General features: G+C 44.4%; 1 protein-coding gene across 4 annotated transcripts; it reads right to left on the bottom strand.

Moving 5' to 3' along the window:
• Positions 1–1,108: 1,108 nt before the first annotated feature.
• LOC115083947 (gastrula zinc finger protein XlCGF26.1-like) lies at positions 1,109–19,476 on the bottom strand. Of its 4 annotated transcripts, none has more exons than XM_029588098.1 (4): positions 19,193–19,476; positions 14,045–14,183; positions 11,460–11,579; positions 1,109–3,464 (listed from the first exon to the last, which is right to left on the bottom strand). In XM_029588098.1, the coding sequence occupies exons 1-4, from the start codon at positions 19,202–19,204 to the stop codon at positions 1,963–1,965; spliced, it is 1,773 nt and encodes a 590-aa protein (XP_029443958.1). In that variant the 5' UTR covers positions 19,205–19,476; the 3' UTR covers positions 1,109–1,962. The 4 variants fall into 4 exon arrangements, with proteins under 4 accessions (XP_029443958.1, XP_029443959.1, XP_029443960.1 ...); XM_029588099.1 differs by having other exon boundaries at positions 1,109–3,461; positions 19,193–19,475; XM_029588100.1 differs by having other exon boundaries at positions 14,045–14,171; positions 19,193–19,474.
• Between the last annotated feature and the right edge of the window lie 1,870 nt (positions 19,477–21,346).

Raw genomic sequence — 21,346 nt, 5'->3', positions numbered from 1 at the left:
GGAGGCCTCGGCCACGCCCCCGAAACACCCCCAGACACGCCCCCGGAACTCCCCGAATGACGCGTCGGCCCCGACACGCCCCCCCAACACGCCCCCCCTAGCGAAGCCCCGGGACTTACGCGCACCGCCGAGCCTATGCAAAATAGGCTTGGCGCGAGCAGGGGGCTTTTAAAAGGGTTACGCGCATAACTTATGCGTGTAACCCGAGGGGTGGATTTTAAGAGCCCTGCTTGCCTAAATCCGCCCAAATCCGGGCGGATTTAGGCGAGCAGGGCCCTGCGCGCCGGTGAGCCTATTTTACATAGGCCTACTGGCGCGCGCAGAGCCCCGGGACTCGCGTAAGTCCCGGGGTTTGGCGAGGGGGCGTGTCGGGGGCGGGCCCGAACCACGCGGCGTTTTCGGGGCGTGTCGGGAGCATTCCGGGGGCGGGCCCGGGGGCGTGGCCGCGCCCCCTGGACCCGCCCCAGGTCGCGTCCCGGTGCGCTAGCGGCCCACTGGCCCGCGGGGATTTACGCCTCCCTCTGGGAGGCGTAAATCCCCCAACAAAGGTAAGGATGGGGTTTAGACAGGGCCGGGCGGGTGGGTTAGGTAGGGGAAGGGAGGGGAAGGTGAGGGGAGGGCAAAAGAAAGTTCCCTCCGAGGCCGCTCCGATTTCGGAGCAGCCTCGGAGGGAATGGGGGTAGGCTGCGCGGCTCGGCGCGCGCCGGCTATTCAGAATCCATAGCCTTGCGCGCGCCGATCCCGGATTTTAGTGGATACGCGCGGCTCCGCGCGTATCTACTAAAATCCAGCGTACTTTTGCTGGCGCCTGATGCGCCAGCAAAAGTACGCCTATTCGCGCGGTCTGAAAATCTACCCCCTTATGCGTGTAACCCTTTTAAAATCCGGCCCTTAGAATGTACAGTCTCGGCACATACTGATTCTTGTAGATTATTTGGTGAGCATGGAAGAGTTTTCTTTTTCTTAAACTCAGCTGGGTTGAGATCTTTATTGGATCAGTCCACAATTCCAAAACAGTAGGAGAGTATGGCGATTGTAATTTGATTGATAGCATATCATATTTCATGCTTTTAAAGTGTTTTTCAATATCAATTTCAGTTTTATAGTATTTTTTGTTGATATTTTCATTCAGTAATTAATGCTGGATTATTGCACCTTCTTCTGCTCTTAAATACTTGTATATGCCTTCCTGCTCAAGTTCTTTTATGTTACAGTTTTGCCAAATCTTCCTTTAGGGAAGGTTTCCTTAGCACATCAGTCCAGGCTGAATGTCATCCTGATGTCATCTAAGCTCTCCAGAACTCTGAGCTGTTCTACTCGCTGATCAGAGGAGCTATAAAGCTTCAAAAAATCTACAAATAGTAGGTGGCATATATCTTTGGATCTTGAATGTCTCTAGGATTAAATTCACAGCCCAATGAGTTAATATGAATATTGACTGGATTCAGCAATAGACAAAATAAAATAAAGCGTGGCGACAGAATTTCTCTAAAATATTCCTTGTTGGATGTTAATGGTAAGAAAGATACATTGTCTATCTTCATAATTCAGATGGCATGGATTTTTTTCCACTTTCATAGCAAACGATGTATTCAGTCAATTCATGGTTTACTCTGTTCGTTTCAAAGAAATTCATTATCCAAGAGCATGGGATGCTATTAAAATCTTTGTTATTGTCTATTCATGCCATGCTGAGGTTTTGGCCATTATTGCAGTTGGCCATAATGGCTTTATTCAACAAAAACTGATTTTTTTGCATTTATATGCTCCTCTTTTATTGCCCTTCTGTTGCCATGATGTTAACATCTATATGACTGTATATTCTATCTGTATTTATTGCAGTGAACAACTTGTAGATAGAGATGATATTGGCTAGTAATGTTTTGGGGGAGTTACTTGGGTTTCCCTTTGGAATGAGAAGTGCTCTTCTGCTATTAGCTATTATGATATTAGATCTGACTTTTAATCAACTGATTTTTGCATTTTACTAGGTCTTGCTGGAGAGATGTGGATCCTTTGGTGAATTTTCAGTTGTTGTTTCATAATAAAGCTTTTGCTGCATTCAGTACATGTAAATGGTTTCTCTCCTGTGTGGATCCTTTGGTGTATTTTCATATATTTTTTGCACCTGAAACTTTTATAACACTCACTGCATGTAAATGGCCTCTCCCCTGTGTGTATCATTTGGTGATTTTTTAGTTCTGATAGAAACAGGAAGCTTTTATTACACTCAATACATGAAAATGGTTTTTCTTTCACATGGATCCTTTGGTGCATTTTCAGTTGCTGTTTCCAACTGAAGCTTTTATTACACTCTGTACATGTAAATGGTTTCTCCCCTGTGTGGATCATTTGGTGCATGCACAGGTCTGGTTTTCGCATGAATATTTTATTACACTCAGTACATGCAAATTGTTTCCCTTGCGGCAGGTTTTCTAACTGGGGTGATTTTTCTCCTGTGTGGATCCTATTGTGGATTTTCAGTTGGTGTTTCCAACTGAAACCTTTATTACACTCAGTACATGTAAATGGTCGCTCTCCTGTATGTGTCATTTGATGCATTTTTAGATGTTCTTTTCGAGAGAAGTCTTTATTACACTCAGTGCAAGTAAATGGTCTCTCCCCTGTGTGGGTCATTTGGTGTGTTTTCAGATGATATTTTCGTGTGAAGCCTTTATTACACTCAGGACACGTAAATGGTCTTTCTCCTGTGTGGCTCATTTGGTGCGTTTTCAATTGCTTTTTCCTGATGAATCTTTTATCACACTCTGTACAAGTAAATCTTTTCTCTCCTGTGTGAATCAGTTGGTGTGAGTTCAGCTCTTGTTTCCGGATGAAGCTTTTATCACACACAGTACATGTAAATGGTTTCTCTCCTGTGTGGATCCTTAGATGTATTTTCAGATCTGATAAAAACATGAAGCTCTTATTACACTCAGTACATGGCAATTGTTTCTCTCCAGTGTGAATCCTTTGGTGCACTTTTAGTTCTGCTGGACACACAAAGCTTTTATTACACTCAGTACATATATAGCAAGTATCTCTATTGCAGAATTTCTCTTGTGTCCTAAGTTGGTGCTTCATTTTTAACTTTTTTCCACTTTCAGTGGAAAGATTTATTTCTCCTGCTGTTGGAGCCCTCTGTTGATAATTTGCTATTAACTTTCCTTTACACTGATTTTCACTTTCAATAAATTCATGGCTGGACATTTTCTCTTTTGATAATTCTATCCTGAGTCTAGCAGAAGTTCTTTTGTTTCTGTAAATTGTGCATTTATCTATTGTGGTTTCTACAGGGTTTTTCCCTTTCTTGCTTGAATTAGACTTATTCCTCAAGTCTCTTCTCCCTTCTGATGCCAAAATAAACATTTCTGTATTGTTGTCTGCAAGCATCTTGTGGGTTTCCTCTTTTTCGGTACATCCCTTATGATGCATCTTATTTTCATGCCTGATCCCATAATCTGCTGAATAAGAGGGAAATACCAGCATTATTTCATATTTTGGAAAAACAGAACAGATCTCTAGCTTCAAATTATACAGAAAAACATTGAATCTGATGACAAATACGGAGCATCAAGGCTCATTTAGTCTGCTCAATTTGATTCCTGTGCAATGGTTTAGGCCCCATTTGATCGCTTCTATGCCCCTTATTTCTTTGCAATTATAGAATCTCTGAGCTTAGTCCAGGTCTCCGTAATTTCTGTTACCAAGTTTGTCTGCACAACGACCACTGGGATGCCATTCCATGCATCTGCCAGCCCCTCCATGAAGAAATATTTTCTGATGTCGCTCCTGAGTTTATAGAAAATAACAAAAGGCAAAAAAATGATCCAAAAGAAGAAAAATCACTCAGTAAGCTCAAGCAAATGAGTGTCTATTATTTGTGTCACAAATATATTTAATGATGACCATAATAATTTATGCCATGGACTGCACACATTCAATGTTTCTTATGTGTTTTGCCAATGGCATGTAATTATAATCATAGGACTCTGGGGCAGATTTTGTAACCTGTGTGCGCGGTGTACATTTGTGCGCGCTACCCGGCGCACACAAATGTACACCTGATTTTATAACATGCGCGCGCTGCCGCGCGCATGTTATAAAATCCAGGCTTGGCACGCGCAAGAGGGTGCACACTTGTGCACCTTGCGCATGCCAAGCCCTAGGGGAGCCCCACTGGCTTTCCCCGTTCCCTCCGTGGCCGCTCCGAAATCTGAGCGGCCTCGGAGGGAACGAGAACGGAGGGAACGGGAAATCGGAGCGGCCTCGGAGAGAACTTTCCTTCCGCTCCCCCCCACCTTCCCTTCCCCTATCTAACCCACCCCACAGCCCTATCTAAATCCCCCCCACCTTGTTTTCAATAGTTACGCCTGCCTCTGGCAGGCATAACTTGCGCGCGCTGGCCGGCTGCTGGCGCGTCATCCCCTGGCACAGCCGCTGTGACGGAGGCCTCTGTCCTGCCCCCCGACCGCCCCCGGACTGGCATCCCGCCCCTTTTTCAAAGCCCCGGGACATACACGCGTCCCGGGGCTTGCGTGCGTCGCCGAGCCTATCCAAAATAGGCTCGGCGCGTGCAGGAGCAGGTTTTCGGGGTTACACGCGTAATATGCCCCTCTTTTTTTGGATGTGCTTTTTTATACAAATAAAAACACTTGTGTGAAGCAATACTGTGTCTTTCGGGTTTTTTTCAACTTAACATGCATATATATCATAAAAGAATTACAAATCTGCAGAGAGGTAGTGCTATTCCACCGGACTAACCATGTTAATGCACTGTTAGTGGTGATAAGCTCCCGACACTGACTCAGCGTTTCGAAACATCAGGGTTATTGTCAGTTGTTTAGAAGAACCCCCGCTACATTGACAAGTTGGAAAATCTTCATTTTTAGGTGTATACATTTTTAAGCAACCGCGGTTTTGCACAATCATAAAATGCAGTATCCTCCGTGTTCCAGACTTGTGAACGATTTTCAATGAACCATTGTGGCTCCTCTGGTTAGCAGCTTTTCCAACTCTCAGTTTGTTTTTGTTTTATTTTTTAATCGGGAAGGGGAGTGAGAGATACTACCACTCTAGTTATTTTTAATGTGGGATCAGAAAGCGGGGGGGAGGGAGGGGGGGCAGGCAGCTCAGGCCTTTGTTGTATTTTTTTATTTTATGCTTTAACATTTATTTGGCTAACTTTAGGGCTGCACTGCAGCAGTCCTAAAGTTTGCTGGATGAATTAACTGGATAACACTGAATATAGGCATTATTCTGCTAACTTATAGGGTCATGCTTTCTTGTGCGATGTGCTGGCCCTACTGCATGCGATACCGGCCACAACGTGGCGGTATTATTACATTTAGGGGAAGGAGTGTGGGCAGGATTTGGGCAGAGTTATCTCTCCGGCAGCGCTGCGGGAGATAATGTTTTTCACATTATCGCTGGCACCACCACGGGAAATAACTACACCTTTTCCCATGGCGCTATGGTGGCCCATAGTGTGCGGTGCGGCCGGCTACTATCGCCCCCCCCCCCCCCGCCCCTTTTTTTTTTTCACGAAACATCATTCTGCTATAAATATAGCAGAATGATGAATCTAGGGGTTAGGAGGTTAAATCTGCTCCACCTTGCCCATGAAGCACCACTCAATTATCTGGCCAAAATTTAGCCACATAAGTGCCTACTATATTGAAAAGTTGGCATTTAGCTGGATAACTCACAAATTAACTGGATAAATGGCTTTCAGAATGAACATAAGAAGTGCCATGCTGGGTTATACCAAAGTCCATAGAGCCTAGCATCCTGTTTCTAAATAGTGGGCAGTCTGGGTCACAAGTACTCAGCAGATCCCCAGTAGTTAATCTGTTTAGAATATAAGATTTGCCATATTGGGTCAGACTAAGAGTCCATCAAACCCAGTATCCTGTTTTCAATAATGGCCAATCCAGGTCACAAGTACCTGGTAGGATCCTAAACAGTAGATACGGCTCATGCTGCTAACACCCAGGTATAAGTGGTGGCTTTCTGCAAGTTTATTTGGTTATTAACAGTTTATGGACTTCTCTTCCAAGAACTTGTCCAAACATTTTTTAAACTCAGCTATGCTAACGGCCTTTATCACCTCCTCCAGCAATGAATTCCAGAGTTTGAGCTTGTATTGAATGAAACAGAATTTTCTCAGATTTATTTTAAATGTGCTATTTACTAACTTCATGCAGTGTCCCCTAGCTTTTTAATTTTTTGAAAGGGTACATAACTGATTCATCACATTTACCTATTCTATTCCATTCATGATTTTATAAACCTCAACTGTCTCTTCTCCAAGTTGAACAGCCCTAACCTCTTTAGCTTTTCCTCAAAGGGGAGGAAAAGAAATTGCCATGCTGGGTCAGACCAAGGGTCCATCAAGCCCAGCATCCTGTTTCCAACAGAGGCCAAATCAGGCCACAAGAACCTGGCAAGTACCCAAACACCAAGAAGATCCCATGCTACTGATGCGATTAAAAACAGCAGCTGTTTCCTAAGTCAACTTGATTAATAGCAGTGAATGGACTTCTCCTCCAAGAACTTATCCAAACCTTTTTTGAATCCAGCTACACTAACTGCACTAACCACATGCTCTGGCAACAAATTCCAGAGCTTAGTTGTGCATTGAGTGAAAAAGAATTTTCTCCAATTAAGTCTTAAATGTGCTACTTGCTAACTTCATGGAATGCCCCCTAGTGCTTCTATTATCCGAAAGTGTAAATAACCGTTCCCTGTACGTACCCGGATCAGTCCAGACCGTGGGTTGAGCCTCCTGTCCAGCAGATGGAGACAGACTAAAACTGAAAAGGATATCCTATATCAGGACAGAGCCTACCCTGCAGCCCTTCAGTATCTGTCTGTCTCCAGCAGATGGTACAGCTCACCCTGCGGTTCCCTGATCTGGGCTAGCTAGCCTTTTCTTTGTCCTGGTTGGGTTTCTTTTCCCTTTAAAGGATCAAGCAAGTACTTTTAATTTGTTCTGTGTTACATATACAAAAAAAAAAAAAAAATAATTGGCTCTGATGATTTTTTTCTCTCAGGAGACAGCTCTGTCTCCTCGCTCTTGCGGGGCTAAGGGGAGCTCATCCCCTTGTGTTCCATAGCCTAGGCCCCTTTTCCCGGTGGTCCTATTGTGGGGTGAAACTGGTGGTCCAGTCACTCCCCCCTTGCCTGGCTGCTTTTTGATCCGGGACACTCCTTCCCCGGCAGTGCCCTCAGGGATGTGCATTCCCCTGTCTCTAGCTTGCTGAAATAAAAAAATAAAAATAAATAAAGTGGGAAAAAAGCCCCAAGCCGGTCCATTTTACTTCTGGGCACTTTTTCATTTTTCGACCGGCAGCCAGGGTCTGATTGACAGAGGAGTGTGCAGGGTTCGTTCTTTTGCCTCCGCTCCTCCCGGCAGCGAAGTTTCTCTCAGCTGATTTTCTCTTCAGATCGCGGCTTCTCTGCATCGACTATGCCGCGATCTAACTGCTGCCTCGCCTGGGGAGAGCCCTTGACGCGTCTTTCGCGTGAGGGACTCTGTTCCTCATGTTTGCCGGGTGGGGAGGTCCTTCCCTGGCAGCGCCAGCAAAGGAAGCCCGGGGTCGCTCGGCTCCTCGCATGGCTAGGCCGTTCCCGGGTCAGCAAAGCGTGGGAATGGCGGACATCTTGGGGGTTTCAGCAGCTCCCGATTCGGAGCTGCTTGGCACAGAAGATTAAAATTTGGGGGGGTCTCCGCCCGATTTGAGCCCGTGCGACCCCAGGACGTGGTCCCTGACCCCCCTCCCCACCTCCGGCAAGTCTAGGCCTCATTTTTCGTCGGAATTTGTGCTCCTCATGCACAAATCCTATCTGGCCAGCTTGCAGGAGGAGGAGGACCCCTCGCCAGGTCCCCTGCCGGCCAAACTCCCGCGGTTGGACCCTCCGCTCGCTCCTGCGGCTGCAGCATTCGGGGACCCAGGAAGGGAACTCCGGGCTCCAAATTACCCTCAATAAGGAACAGCAAAGACAACAACATGTCCCGGAGGAGAAGGGGCTGTTGACCCCAGGAACATCGCAGAAAGGTAGGGAATGGGCATAACTATGGAAGGTATATGTGGGGCATTGAAGTCAATTGAGTCCTCCTTGACCATGCTGACACAGACAACGATGGACACCAAAAATCAAGTTCTTATAAATACCAATTTATTATCGACTTACAACCAAAAATTGGAAGAAATAGATAAGAGAATTACAGATACAGAAACAATAACCCAAAATCTGATTAAGTCAGACCTATTGTTAAATAGAAGACTGGAAAGTCTCAAGAATACCTCAAGAATTTGTAACTTGAGAATACTACGTTTTCTTGTGGTCAGGCTAGTCTCTCCACTGGAATTATTAAAGACCTATATGGTGAAAATATTAAATATTCTTCAGTCAGCATTCCCAGCTATTACAAAGATCTATTACCTTCCTCAGAATTCTTCTAGAGAAAATGAAAGTGAAGAGAGAGAACAACCTGTTTCATTGGACATTTCTGAGATCTTGGAATTATCTAACGAAACAGAAATAATCCAGAGGAAACCAGTTCTAGTGACATTTGCTTTTGTGTCAGAACGAAATAATATATTGAAAATGTTTTTCTGTAATAGGCTATCGCCGTTTTATGGACAAAAGGTCTGGGTTTTCCCAGACCTGACTAGAGTTACACAGATTAAACGTAAACATTTTCTGGAGTTAAGACCTGATGCAATAAAGCTAGGAGCGAAGTTCATATTACGCTATCCATGCAAATGTGTAATATCTTATAAAAATGCCAACTATACCTTCTTTGAAATAGATCAGTTAAGAGCCTTTTTGGAATCTCATACCCAGAGATAACACAGAAGTGGTCCGCAAAAAAAAAAAAAAAAAAATGGCTATGTCTAAATTACTTGGCGATCTGAATTAAGTTTATGAATTTCCTAAAACTACTGCTCTTGTTTTCTGTCCTCCCCATATTTCTTATATTTTGTAGTGCAAAATTTATGATATAATAATGTATTTCCTACTTTAAAATCATTACTTGGAATTGCACTGTATTTCCATAGCAAGATGTAATGCTTGTTATAATTTTGTTAAAACTTTCAAAATTAAAAAAAATAAAAATAAAATAAAAACTGTGACTTTCAAATCATTCTCCAGGCTTTAATTCTATCCAAACTTAATTACTGCAACGCCCTAAGGTTGGGATTACCTGCATATATAATCCGTCCACTGCAATTGGTTCAAAACTCAGCCACTCGTATTTTAACAAATGTCAGTAGCTGTGAATATATTACTCCCACCCTTGCATCACTTCACTGACTCCAAATACCATTTTGCATTCAATGCAAAATATTGACAATATTTAAATTAATTCACGATGATTCTTTAATCTGGACCTGTACTTTACTCCAACTATACAAACCATCAGGACAGATTCGGTCCCTAGAAAAAAATCTATTAGACGTTCCCACAATAAAAATTGCCAGGCTTGATATGATAAGGAAATGGGCATTCTCTATTGTGGGCCCTTCTCTCTGGGACGTCCTGCCTGGCGCTTTGCGAACTTGCACAGAATTAAAAGAATTTAAATGTAATTTAAAAACCTTCTGCAAAAAGGCATCTGATATTGAATTAAAGCAGGGTGAAGCCTCATAACCTATACAACAACGCTAGCACTAAAAGAACGAACGACGTATTCTTATTTGATTGTACAGAGTTAGTACAGAGTTATTTGATTGTACAAAGTTAGTATTTTATTTCAGTCTTATTTTATTGTAATATTTGTTTTAATTTATTTTATATTGTGAATGTAAAATTGCAAACTGCCACGAACAATCCTTTGGAGAAAGTGGTATATAAAAACCTATAAATAAATAAATAATAACAACAAATATTTGGAATCCTAACAATCTAATCTTTACTTATAGACACATGGGCTACATCTGCTTTTGTTGGAACCTCTTTATCAGGATGCTCTAACTCCCCCATTATTTTAATATCCTTTGAAGATACTGCCCTATGAACTATGCGCTGCTGAGCACGTTGGCTTTCCCCCATGTTCTAGTTTAAAAAGCCGCTCTATCTCCTTTTTAAAGCAGAATTACATTTAAATCTTAAACCACACACAAGATTAGTTCAAGCTTTCTTCTCTGTTTTTTGTTGTTTTATATATTTTATATTTAGATAAATATGTATATGCCATCTAAGATTTTAGCTGTTCATTTACAAAGTGAAAAAGAATGCCTAGTGGCAAGAGCGTACCTGTCTGTCTGTAACCTCATTTCAATAGAAAAAACAACCAACAGACTGCTCTGAAAACTGGCATGGAACATTTGGGGAATATGCTGATTTGATGGTGTAGGTTAGAACTCTGCATGGCCCTACATTCCTTTTTCTGGGTTTCCATGTTGTTTTGGGATCAGTATTACCAGCATTATCATGCACTACGCAGATTTAACATACAACAAACTACTATTGTATGCCTTCTTCAAACCTTTTCCATTGGAAAGCAGACAATAGAACAAAATAAAACTCCAGGGGCGGGGATGACTCAGAACCAACATCAGGTAATATTTCTTCGCGGAGAAAGGGTGATGGATACCTGCAATGCCTTTCCAGTAGAGGATAGGGAGGACAAAAATGAATTGAAAAAGGCATGGAACATACACTATGGATCCCTAAAGGCTAGAGGTGTAAGTGAAGATAAGGGTGCATGGGGATGACTTGCGCGGAGTGACAGTTACCACCCTTAACCAATTAGCTTTCATGTTTTTGAAGCAATTGCATCATCATTCTCTGCTTCAACAGCGGGAGTAAAAGAGGAGTTGGATTTAGACGACAACCAACACCGGGCTCTGATTTTTACGGTCCGGGGTGTACTGATATAAAGACATTAGGGGAAAAAGTGCAGGACTGCTTCTACGGCCAGGGTCAAAAGCACGGCAATTTAAAGCAGCTTTTTCTGAATGATCAAGGCTGCTCACCCTGCAAAAATGCTCCTAGCAGCAATTTGTTATGGGTTTGGCAGTTGCTTAGTTTTGATTTTAAATATTTACTGCCCTTAACAAAAGACTTGGGGGTGACCTGCACGGAGCAGCAGTTACTACCATAAGAAACTTGCTGGGCAGACTGCATGGACCATTTGGTCTTTCTCTGCCATCATTACCATTACCAGTCCTGTACACTAAAATATTTTAGTTCATGGTATCTGCAACAGAAGATGCAGAGTTACTGGGTAAACGAATGCCGTGCCCACACGTACATAAGACTTAGTGGGAATACCCAACCATTACTTGTTAACTTTTTTTTTTAAAGCAGTTATCCACTTACTAGAATGCACCACCAGCCACCTTACGGCAATCTGTAACAGAGGTTAGGGGTATATGGTCACAATGCTAAATTTGGTAGACCCACTGCACTAACCTGTAGGATCTGGTCTATCCCCCGCCACGCACCTGTGCAGGAGTTTTTCCATCTTGTTTCATCTCTTGGGGCCTGCTGAGCCTTGATAGATGGATCTTCCTCTCGCTCAATCCTTTCTATCAGATCAGGTTTCTCAGCTAGGTAACCTGTTCCTGGTAGAAGATAATTGCATCTGTTATAGATCATCAAATGAAGCAAAAGGAAAAATTCTGATGGCATCAAAGACCCAAAAGCATTGAAGTATGAAAGTGAACGTTCACCACCGGTCTTCATTCTTAAGGCTGAACAATCATTCCAGCAAATGGAGGGAATGGATGAAAATCCACCAGCACATGAGGGGAAAGAAGCAACAGAATTAGCAAATCAAAAGAAAAAAATTCTTTAAAAAAAAAAAAATATCAGACCAATTTGTTGGTCCACTTTGAGAACATTTTTGGTAAAAGGCAGAATATCAACTGTCGATAGATAAATAAATAAAATATAGTGGGAAGTACAAAGTCACTATAGAAACCCCATGTTGATCAATATTTGACACTGCAATGGCTAAGGAGAGGCAAACTTAAACCAAAGTTAAGAGAATGATAATTGCAGGGACAAGATGCTTCACAACCAGCCTTGCTTGTCCCTCTGGAAGCTGTGCCATTGGTCAGTGAGAATGACCTTTTCCAATAGAAGTACTGTAGTACTTTTCTTAGGTCAAGGTTATATGAATAGCGATACTCCCCTGCCAGAACCTCCAAATCATTGTGAGAGGGGAAAGTATCACAGTGACCTGAAGCCAGAGAAAATTCTGGAAAAGGCCTGTAGTGCCCCTGAAGTGCCAATCAGTCCTCAGACCAGAATGTAGGGGAAAGGGCATATTAAACCATCGAGAAGCTGGAAAACAGCAAACTTTCTATCCTTGGGCAGGGCAAAGCCAGTGGAATCCACTGAAAGTGTGTGTCCAGAGTGCATGCTGCTCAAAACGGGCCCTGGCTATCCCTGGCCGCCGACCTCCACGAAAGGATTGCTAACGCTCCGAGACCAGCCTGGGCCCCGAAGGAGCTGAAGACCTACCAGTGTGAAATCTGCGAGAATCTCGAAAACAAGCTCAAGGGGGGAAAAACCTTCCCAGAAGGTTTCCTATCCTCCGGAAGTTGGTTGCCTTTGTACTCTCCCAGTAATTTTACCAATTGGTCCAGATCCTCCCCAAAGAGAACTTACCCTTAAAGGGGAGGTTACAGAGTAGAGACTCGGAGGACAAATCTGCTGACCAATTCCGCAACCAGAGGAGTCTACGAACCGTTTCAGCGGACACCATACTACGCGCAGAGGTCCAAACCAGGTCATACAGCACGTCTGCGACATAGGCAACACCTGCCTCCAATCGAGTGGCTTGCAAGGGTCCCCTGCCGTCGGAACTCAGAGCTGCAGACGCCTCCTGGACCCAACAAAGACAGGCTCTCTGCATGAGGCTGGCACAAATCGCCGCACGGAGACTCAGCACGGAGACCTCGAAGACTCGCTTAAGGTCTGTCTCCAGCTTGCAGTCCTGTATGTCCTTCAGCACAGCAGCCCCAGCCATAGGAATGGTGGTCTTCTTAGTCATGGCAGACACTGCCACGTCCACCTTCGGTACCTTCAGAAGATCCAAAACATCTTGCGAATAGGGGGTAAAGTTTCGCCATGGTTCTACCCACTTTCAAACCAGCATCTGGCGAGTCCCTCTCCCAGGTCACCAGCTTGTGGACCTTCTTAGGCAATGGGAAGAAAGTTGTCAGTCCCCGAATCCCATCCAGGACCAGGTTAATTCCTTCGCTGTCAGACTCTTCCTGTGAAACCTTGATCCCCAGGACCTCCAAGATCTGGGAAATGAGAGGCCGGAGCTCCTCCCACTTAAATAAGTACACCATGCTGGGATCATCACCCTCTGAGGGTGGGAGGTCGTCTGGGTCCTGGTTCCCATCATCCATATCATGGGTGAGTCCCGGATCCTGATCTACTCCGGAGCCCGAGGGATCCCCGAGCGGGACCGACAACCTATCCTCGACTCGGGACCCCTGTTGAGCCCCTGAAGATTGTTGGAGGTCCAGGGGCCCCATGGGTACCCGCTTCGGTGGAGGCTCCGCCAAAACATGCTATGTGCTATGTGCTGCTCTGGCCCTCTGCCAGTGCTATGAATGCTGCTTCTGCATCAGCCCCAGCCCCAGCCAACCAGGGGAGCTGAAGATCTGAGCCCGGAATTGAACCAGATGGGCCTTGCGAGTTGCTTTTTGATAAACCCCAGATATTCTGAGAGTCACACTACAGAGCCCAGGCTGTGTTTATTCCATTGTTAATTTTATTTTTATGTATATTTCCTTGTATGTGATCCATGTGATTATGGATGTGACTTGTGATCCACACTGGACTATCTTTATGGGAGTTGTGTAATATAAAACTATACCAATAAATAAATAAAATAAACGTGGGATAAATAGCGTCCTTAATGGGAAGTGTATAAGCACCTGGAAGAATAGGACTAGAATTCAAAATTATCTTCAAACAGTGAAAAAAAAATCTGACATTAGGAGGATACATTTTAACAAGTAACAAAGACAAATGACTCAACACTGCAAATATAAAAAGTAATCTTTACCCAGTGATGTCAGGATCTCATAATTCTCCTTCATGGTCTCCTTATAAAGCTCCTTCTGCCATAATTCTAGCATCTCCCACTCCTCTTCCCAGAAATAGACAGCGACATCCTCAAACATCACAGGGACCTGAAATACAAACTGCTGCATATAAATATAGAACATGATGGCTGATAAAAACAGCAAGGCCTGCTCAGCCTGTCCATGTTCCCTTCCTACTGCAGTAACACAGACCCTGGGTCTTTACTACTGCCTTAGAATTATCACGGAAATACAAATTAACAAAAACAAAACAAAAAGAAAAAAATATATATATATAAACATACATACATACAAGGTGATATCTTTTTATTGGACCAGCTTAATGTATTTCTTGATTAACTTTTGAAAGCCAGTATTCCCTCTCTTGGATCAGAATAGAAATCAAACTCCTGGAAATGAGGGAACATATATTGAGGATTGCATTCCATTTACCAACAAGCGCTGCATCCTCACAACAGAGCCAAGGATCCTTAAGTCAGTGGTTCTCAACATTTCATTCCAGTCTGCACCCTTTTATTTAAACTCTCACTGCATTAGCTTGCTGCATTGGGAGTTAAGAAAAATTTTAATCTGTGCATTAAGAAACTGTGCACTGCATTTTAGCACATGGATTATTGGATCAGCCTGTGAGTGTTGCAAAGAGATGACGAGGGTTGAATGTAATGACTTTATCAGATGGACATAGCAGACTGGAATGAGGTCAACATAAATTTTGAAATATAAGAAGTCAGCATGGGCATGGAAACTTTGAAGAGTCTGAGATGTCTCTTGTACTCCCAGTTCACAAAAATTCAAAACTTAGAGCAAACACTATACTTTTGTTTTTTTGCTATTATGTTTGTAAGGGATTTTTTAAAGCCAGAAATAGAGGTGGAATCAGAAATTCTATAGCTCTCTTCCCAGGCTTCATCATCAGGCAGCTTGTCAGTGCTTTATCAGTCAGCAGTTCCATCCAGTCTTTGCATTTTCCAAGAGTCCAGAGCAAAAAGCCCACTAGGGAAACAAGAGGTTGATGACAAATAAACACCATCCGGCCCATTCACATCTCCCATTGACCGGAGGGATGAAGAGCAGGAGCACTGCTCTTAGTAAAATAAAAACATATTAAATACAAAAAATTCTAACTTCAGAGCATTTGGTTACTTCTGTGATTAGTTTTGAATGAGATTTTGAAATAGATGGCCTCATTTTTCTAAGAGACTACAACATGGAACCACATGGCAACCCTAGATAACAAACCCATCTCTATTCAAAATAGTTATGTAAGGTAGTGTTGCCAATTTAGCTGCTAGACCTGGTGACTTTTTAAATCTCATGAAGATTTTAGAATGCTGAATGCAACAGGGCGTTAGTTTAGCAATTTTCGAACTGAGCTACAAACATAGCACCTTTCTCACAACTTCAAAATTTCCATCGGGGTCCTTACGTAGAGCAAATCTGGCAGCTGGAAAAGTGCAAGAAAACGACACCTCCTCCAGCTAGAATGCCCCAGGAATGTACAAAAGAGCAACAACTGCTCTGGCCAGGAATAGGTAAGGGAGTGAGACCTCTTCTAGCTAGAGTGCCATTCTGCCTGTTCTTGCCCATTTAGTGATTTTGTCACTAGATTTGTTGACTTTTTTTTTTAACTCGATGTAGATTTAAGAAATGTGAATGCGATTTTTGAACAATTTAGCAACAAACCTAGCAACCTTCTCAAAACTAAAATTTCCATTGGGTTCCCTACTGACGGAGAGTGTCTGGCAGCAAACTACAAGACCATGAGATCTTCTCTAACTAGAGCGCCGCAGGAAAGTGCCAGAGAGTGAGTTCTTCTCTGGCTAGAGTGTCATTCTGGTAGGCTGGCTGGTTCTGCGCCCACCCTCCTGAACGCATGCAGGCTGATTTGGCTGTTCGTTTACCCTCTACCCAGATACACTGAGGGATCTAATCACAGCTAGTGACAAAAATAAAAAGCACAAGGTGCAACTTTATTGTCATTCTATAGCACGACAGACTGACAGCAGCAGACGGAAGAGTGCAAAACAAAGAGAGCTATGTAATTGTTTTTGTTTGTTGTGCAGCTAGGATCTGAGAGATCTCCCAGGGCACTTTCTCACTGAGCCTGGAATTCCAGGAACCTATTGTAGGGACTAGGCCAGGATGAGCCTTGCTCCCCCGCTCCTCTGCTTGTACCTTTCCCTTGGGCCGATACAGTACAGTGTGCTCCGGTGGAGTGCACTATAGGCCCGGGTTTGGCCGTGCGTTTTCGACGTGTTAGCTTTACCCCTTATAAAGTAAGGGGTAATAGCGCGTCAAAAACGTGCGGCCAACCCCCCCCACCCCCGAAACTAATAGCGCCCGCAACATGCAAATGCATGTTGATGGCACTATTAGTTATTCTCGCGCGATCCAGAAAGCAAAATGTGCAGCCAAGCCGCACATTTTTCTTTCAAAAATTAACGCCTGCCCAAAGACTGGCGTTAATTTCTGCCGGCCCCGGGGAAGTGTACAGAAAAGCAGAAAAAACTGCTTTTCTGTACACCCTCTGACTTAATATCATAGCAATATTAAGTCAGAGGCCCCAAAAGTAAAAAAAAAAAAAAAGTAAAAATTATAAAAAAAATAAATTAAAAATCTGCCTGCGGGTCAGAAGACGGACGCTCAATTATGCTGGTATCCGTTTTCCAAACCCGTAGCTGTCAGCGGGTTCGAGAACTGATGCTGGAAAAATTGAGCGTCGGCTGTGAAACCCGCTGACAGCTGCCACTCCTGTCAAAAAGGAGGCGCTAGGGATGCGCTAGTGTCCCTAGCACCTCCTTTTACTGTGGGCCCTAATTTGCATAGGCCACCCTCCTGGATCGCGTGCCCAGGAGAGTGGCCTGTGCGCGCGCTGGGAGAGCGGGCGCTCGCCGGCTCTCCCGCATGTTTTTCTGTATCGGCCTGACTGTTGGCTCTGACAAAGTGCGAAGTGATTGCTAATTTGTTTTCCCTGGATGTCTCCAAAGGCGTGCAGCGACTAGAAGCAGATTATCCAGATCGTTATTTTTTGTTTAAAATAACTTACTGCATATTTTTGTATTGTTCTGCAAGTGATTAACAATGAAGGGACAAGGCAGATGAGAAGGGCACCTTGGTCTAGTACCAGGGTGCCCGGATTAATGTGGGTGCCAGGCCCGATTCGAGCTGGAAGTTAGGGAAGGGGGAGGGTGGATGAGCTGCTGGGCTCAAAGGGGGGTGTGTGTGGTGTGAGCCCGGCGTGCCAGCCTCCTGGCTGGTTAGTGGAGTTAGGGTGATTTGAAATTTCAAACCTCTGGAGAACTGGGAGCCGATTGGTTCCTGGGGGGGGGCTTGGCTAACGGCTGTGGGAGGAGTTTTATTGGGGGTTATTCCATGCGCAATGGCAGCCAGCACTTGCCTGCCATCGCTGAGTCAAGCCGCTTCCCTCCCATCCACCTTCATATTATTGTTATGTTTGTTGGTTGGTTTGGATGGGTTTTGGTGTCGCAGCTGGGGCGAGATTCAGCGTGGTGTTGAAAGGTGAGATGACCCGACAGGTATCAGGTGGGGATTATGGGTGGGACAACTGGGTGCAGTTTGTTATGGTTAAGCGGTGTTTGGGTGGATTCTTGGGTACTGTGGCAGATGGCCACGCCCACAGGGAGGAGGAGCCCTGTGGGGAGTCACAGTACTGGGCAGACTCAGGACGCACAAGCACAGAATTAGTTCTTTTATTAAACAGTTTGAAGAGTGCCACCAGGGGTGGCAGTAGTGAGGTAGTCTGGATGTAGCAGTCTCAGGACCCTCGGCAGAGAGAGCCCTTCTCACCCCGTTGGTATAGGGGGATTCCGATGTAGGTTTCCCAGCAAGACAGTACTGTGGATGAGATAGACAGAGTTAGATTACTCACTGGATGGTTGCTGTGGGTATGCGGTTCCACCAGGTTGAAGTAGATGGTACAGGCACCGAGGCAGGGAGAGCAGGCCTTCGAGGAGCGAGTACCTGATCCCTGTAAGGCACCTGAAATAAAGCAGAGGGCCCCCGAGGAGCGGGTACCCAGGTTAGTCAATACCCCGAAGGGCAGAGAGAGAGAGCTTCCAGCAGCAGCAAAGAAGCGGCAGAGTAGCTTAGACCGGCCGAGACCAATCCTTGCTAACTCAACGAGCTAGCAAAACAGTACAGGCTAAATACCCGGATGGTGTGACGTCAGGAGAGTGGAACGTCCCCGAGGTTCGCGCCAATGCTGGAATAAAACCGTGGGTGGCGCGCGCACCCTAGTAGGACCTTGGGAGGAGCAATGGCGGGAGACGGCACCATAGCCGTTCTGGGGACGCCGGAGAGGGCGGCTTGTAGACACAGCGGTAGCCATTTTCCCAAGGTAAGCGGGAGGAGCCGTGAACAAGGTGAGGCAAACGGGGCGAAGCCGTCTAGCACCGGACGGACACAACACAGTTGTCCTGCGTGAGGCTCCTTGCTGGACTGTGGCAGGGGCTTCTTTGCACGACTCCTTGCAGGGTGGTGGCGAGGGTTGTGGGTGCATCTATTGATAATGTCAACGCCATAAGGTCGGCTAGCCTGTATCTGTGCATCTTGCTGGTCGGTGGTGGGTGTACAGTGCTGCCTTCGTGAGTTATTGATTGAGCTCGGGCACCTGTGTTGTTATGCAATAAAGCTGTGGCCTATTTGACCCCCAATTACTGGTCTGTGTTTTAATCGGTGTCTTCATTTGTGAGAGGGTGGGTGCTGGGAGAAGAGTTAGTCCTGGCCACTGGCAGATTTTAAACATGATGAATGCTAAATCATTTTAAAACTCCTTCCTGCCCATGTTCTGTATTCATACTGCGGTTTTAGCTACTTTTTTTTATCCAATCTGGAGACTTTCCACAGTGGATCTGGTTATTTTCTTCAAGCTGTGGTTGTCAACACTGATCTAAGATCTCTCTTTCCCTTCCCTCTGCCTTTAATAATCCCTCCTCCGGGTGTATTTCTCATCTATAGCCCTGAAGTGAAAGCAGTTTGTAATTATCAGTCCCTACCCCAGCAGCACTATAACCGGCTGGAATATTCCTATCTCCAAGTATTTACTCATAATATTCCTCTGCCCGGCCCTGTAGTGCAAGCTATTGTACCTGTGCAGCCATTCTCTTCTCTGGGGACGGAGCTGCAGGAGGATCTGCGCTCTCAGCTGGAAGGTGGCAGATAAGGAGGAATGCGCTCCCTTCTCTCTCTCTCTTTCTTGGGATGAAGCTTCAGGCTCTGATTCTCTCTCAATGGCCGATGCTTGCAGAGAAGCTGCAGGAAGTGTTACCGGGTTAAGAGGAATGGGAGGAGAGATCTGGGCAGAGAAACAGGCTGGAAGGGGGAAAACTCCTGTGACCTCAGTGCTCTGTCTCAGGCTGGGAAGCAGGCGGCCATCTTCTGACTGGCAAAAAGCTGCTGAGAGCCCGGTTAGCAGTCACAGCTGCCAACCTGATCTGATCCAGGTCTAGGTTTGTAAATTTCCCTTCTCTAAGCAGTCTGGGGTTCCTAAAGTTTTAAATCACTGTTTCTTAATATTCAGATTCAGGACATTTTATTGACTTAAAAATGTACATATCTGTTGCCCATGTAATCAAGTGGTTAAAAATAAGTGGAAAGAAATAAAATAAAAATAACAGCAAAATAAAATTATTCCGTACAGAAAGAACAATTTGATTTGTTCTGTCTCTGGTCAGCTTATGTTTCTGGCCTGGTGGCAGGATACATTTCTTGCTGCTATAGCTGCTGCTTCTCTTTTTTTCAGACATTTTCTTGGTCATTCTTTCATGGGATGTCTTTGATTATTTTTCTGACATCTTTGGGAAATGTGCACCTGTAACAGCTTTGTATTTTACACAGTACAGGAGCACATAAATTTCTGGTCTGTTTCTCTGATGCTGCACTGCTCGATTCTTGGGGTTTCCAGTACATTCTCTCTGCATATTTCTGTTAATAGTTTATGCTCACGTATTTTGTACTTGGTGAGGGTCTTTATCTTTTGCCTGTGTGACGTACACATGGGGACAGACTTAAAGAGCTAAACATGTATAACTAAAGGAAAGGCAAGATAGGGGGAGATACTATAGAGATGTTTAAATACCTCCACGGTTTCCATGCAGAGGAGGCAGGTCCCCTTCAAAGGAAAGGAGGCTCTAGAATAGGGGGATCGTGGGATAAGGATGAAAAGAGTAGACTTCGAAGTAATCTAAGGAAATATTTCTTCAGAGGAAAGCTGGGGATGTATGGAATGGCCTCCCCGTGGACAGGGTGGAGACAAGTTCAGTATCTGAACTCAAGAAAGCATGGGATATACACAGAGGATCTCTGGGGGTGCGGTAGAGATTGTAAAGCTGTATAGTTGCTGTGGATGGGTCATAATGGTATATTTCTGCCATGCAGTTTCTATGTATTCTGCTAGCATGTTTCCATGTAAGGATCTGTATAGTGCCCCTTTTTTTTTTTAAATAAAAAATTCAGGACCATCCTTAGGGAGGGCAATCATCCCCTGCTATCGGCTGCAATGCCTATGAAAAGGCATTACGACCCATCTCTTATTGGGAAAACAGATCAAGCATGGGAAAAAAAACTAAAACCTAAATCCACTTACTATATCTTGATAACTTAGTGCAGTAGATCTGCCATTTCCAAGATTCATAGATAAATATGTTGGAGCAGTGTTTCTCAACCTTGTGAATGCCAGGAACCGGCTAGCTATCTTCCGGAAATTATATGGACCGGTTGCAGTGCTAAGGAGTGAAGTGAAGGGCTATCCCCCCGTTAAATTAAAGAGGAAGGAGGTGGAGGAGAATATATACTCCCTCCCTCACCCAGTGTTTAATTTTATGGGTCAGTTGAAGAAAATTTTCTTTAAAAAAAAAAATAAAATGTTTTTATTAAAGAACCCCTCCCTTCCCACTACCTGCCAGCCAACAGTATTGTCCTCAGAAAACAAAAAAAAAAAGTACCTTAATATCCCTCTCCACCCACCACCAGATGATCTTAAAAAAAAGCGCTCTCTCTCCCTTTCAGCCACCCGTTGGTCATTAAAACCAAATACAAAAAAGCAAGAAATCCCTCCCCTCTGCCAGTCGGCAGCACTGCTACAATTAATACTCCCACCCCATGGACTTTTTTTGTTTTCCTATTGAGACTGGTTCCAAGCTTTTTGACCTTCAACTCTTTGTCTTACTGGAGACATTTCACCAGATTCAGGTAAGTTATTGATAAGTTTTATGAAAAATCATTTTAAAAAGCCTGTTTCACCA

Source organism: Rhinatrema bivittatum, chromosome 2, assembly GCF_901001135.1.
Source record: "Rhinatrema bivittatum chromosome 2, aRhiBiv1.1, whole genome shotgun sequence".
Classification (NCBI taxonomy): Eukaryota; Metazoa; Chordata; class Amphibia; order Gymnophiona; family Rhinatrematidae; genus Rhinatrema; species Rhinatrema bivittatum.
This window is presented reverse-complemented; position numbering and strand designations above follow the sequence as displayed.

Bases quoted from the DNA above. Each gene is read 5' to 3' on its own strand.
- LOC115083947 (XM_029588098.1), bottom strand. The intron at 11,580-14,044 runs GTAAAGATTACT...ATCTTCTACCAG, and splicing joins TGAGATCCTGACATCACTGG to GAACAGGTTACCTAGCTGAG. The intron at 3,465-11,459 runs GTGCGTGGCGGG...CCTCTTATTCAG, and splicing joins ATGGAAAAACTCCTGCACAG to CAGATTATGGGATCAGGCAT.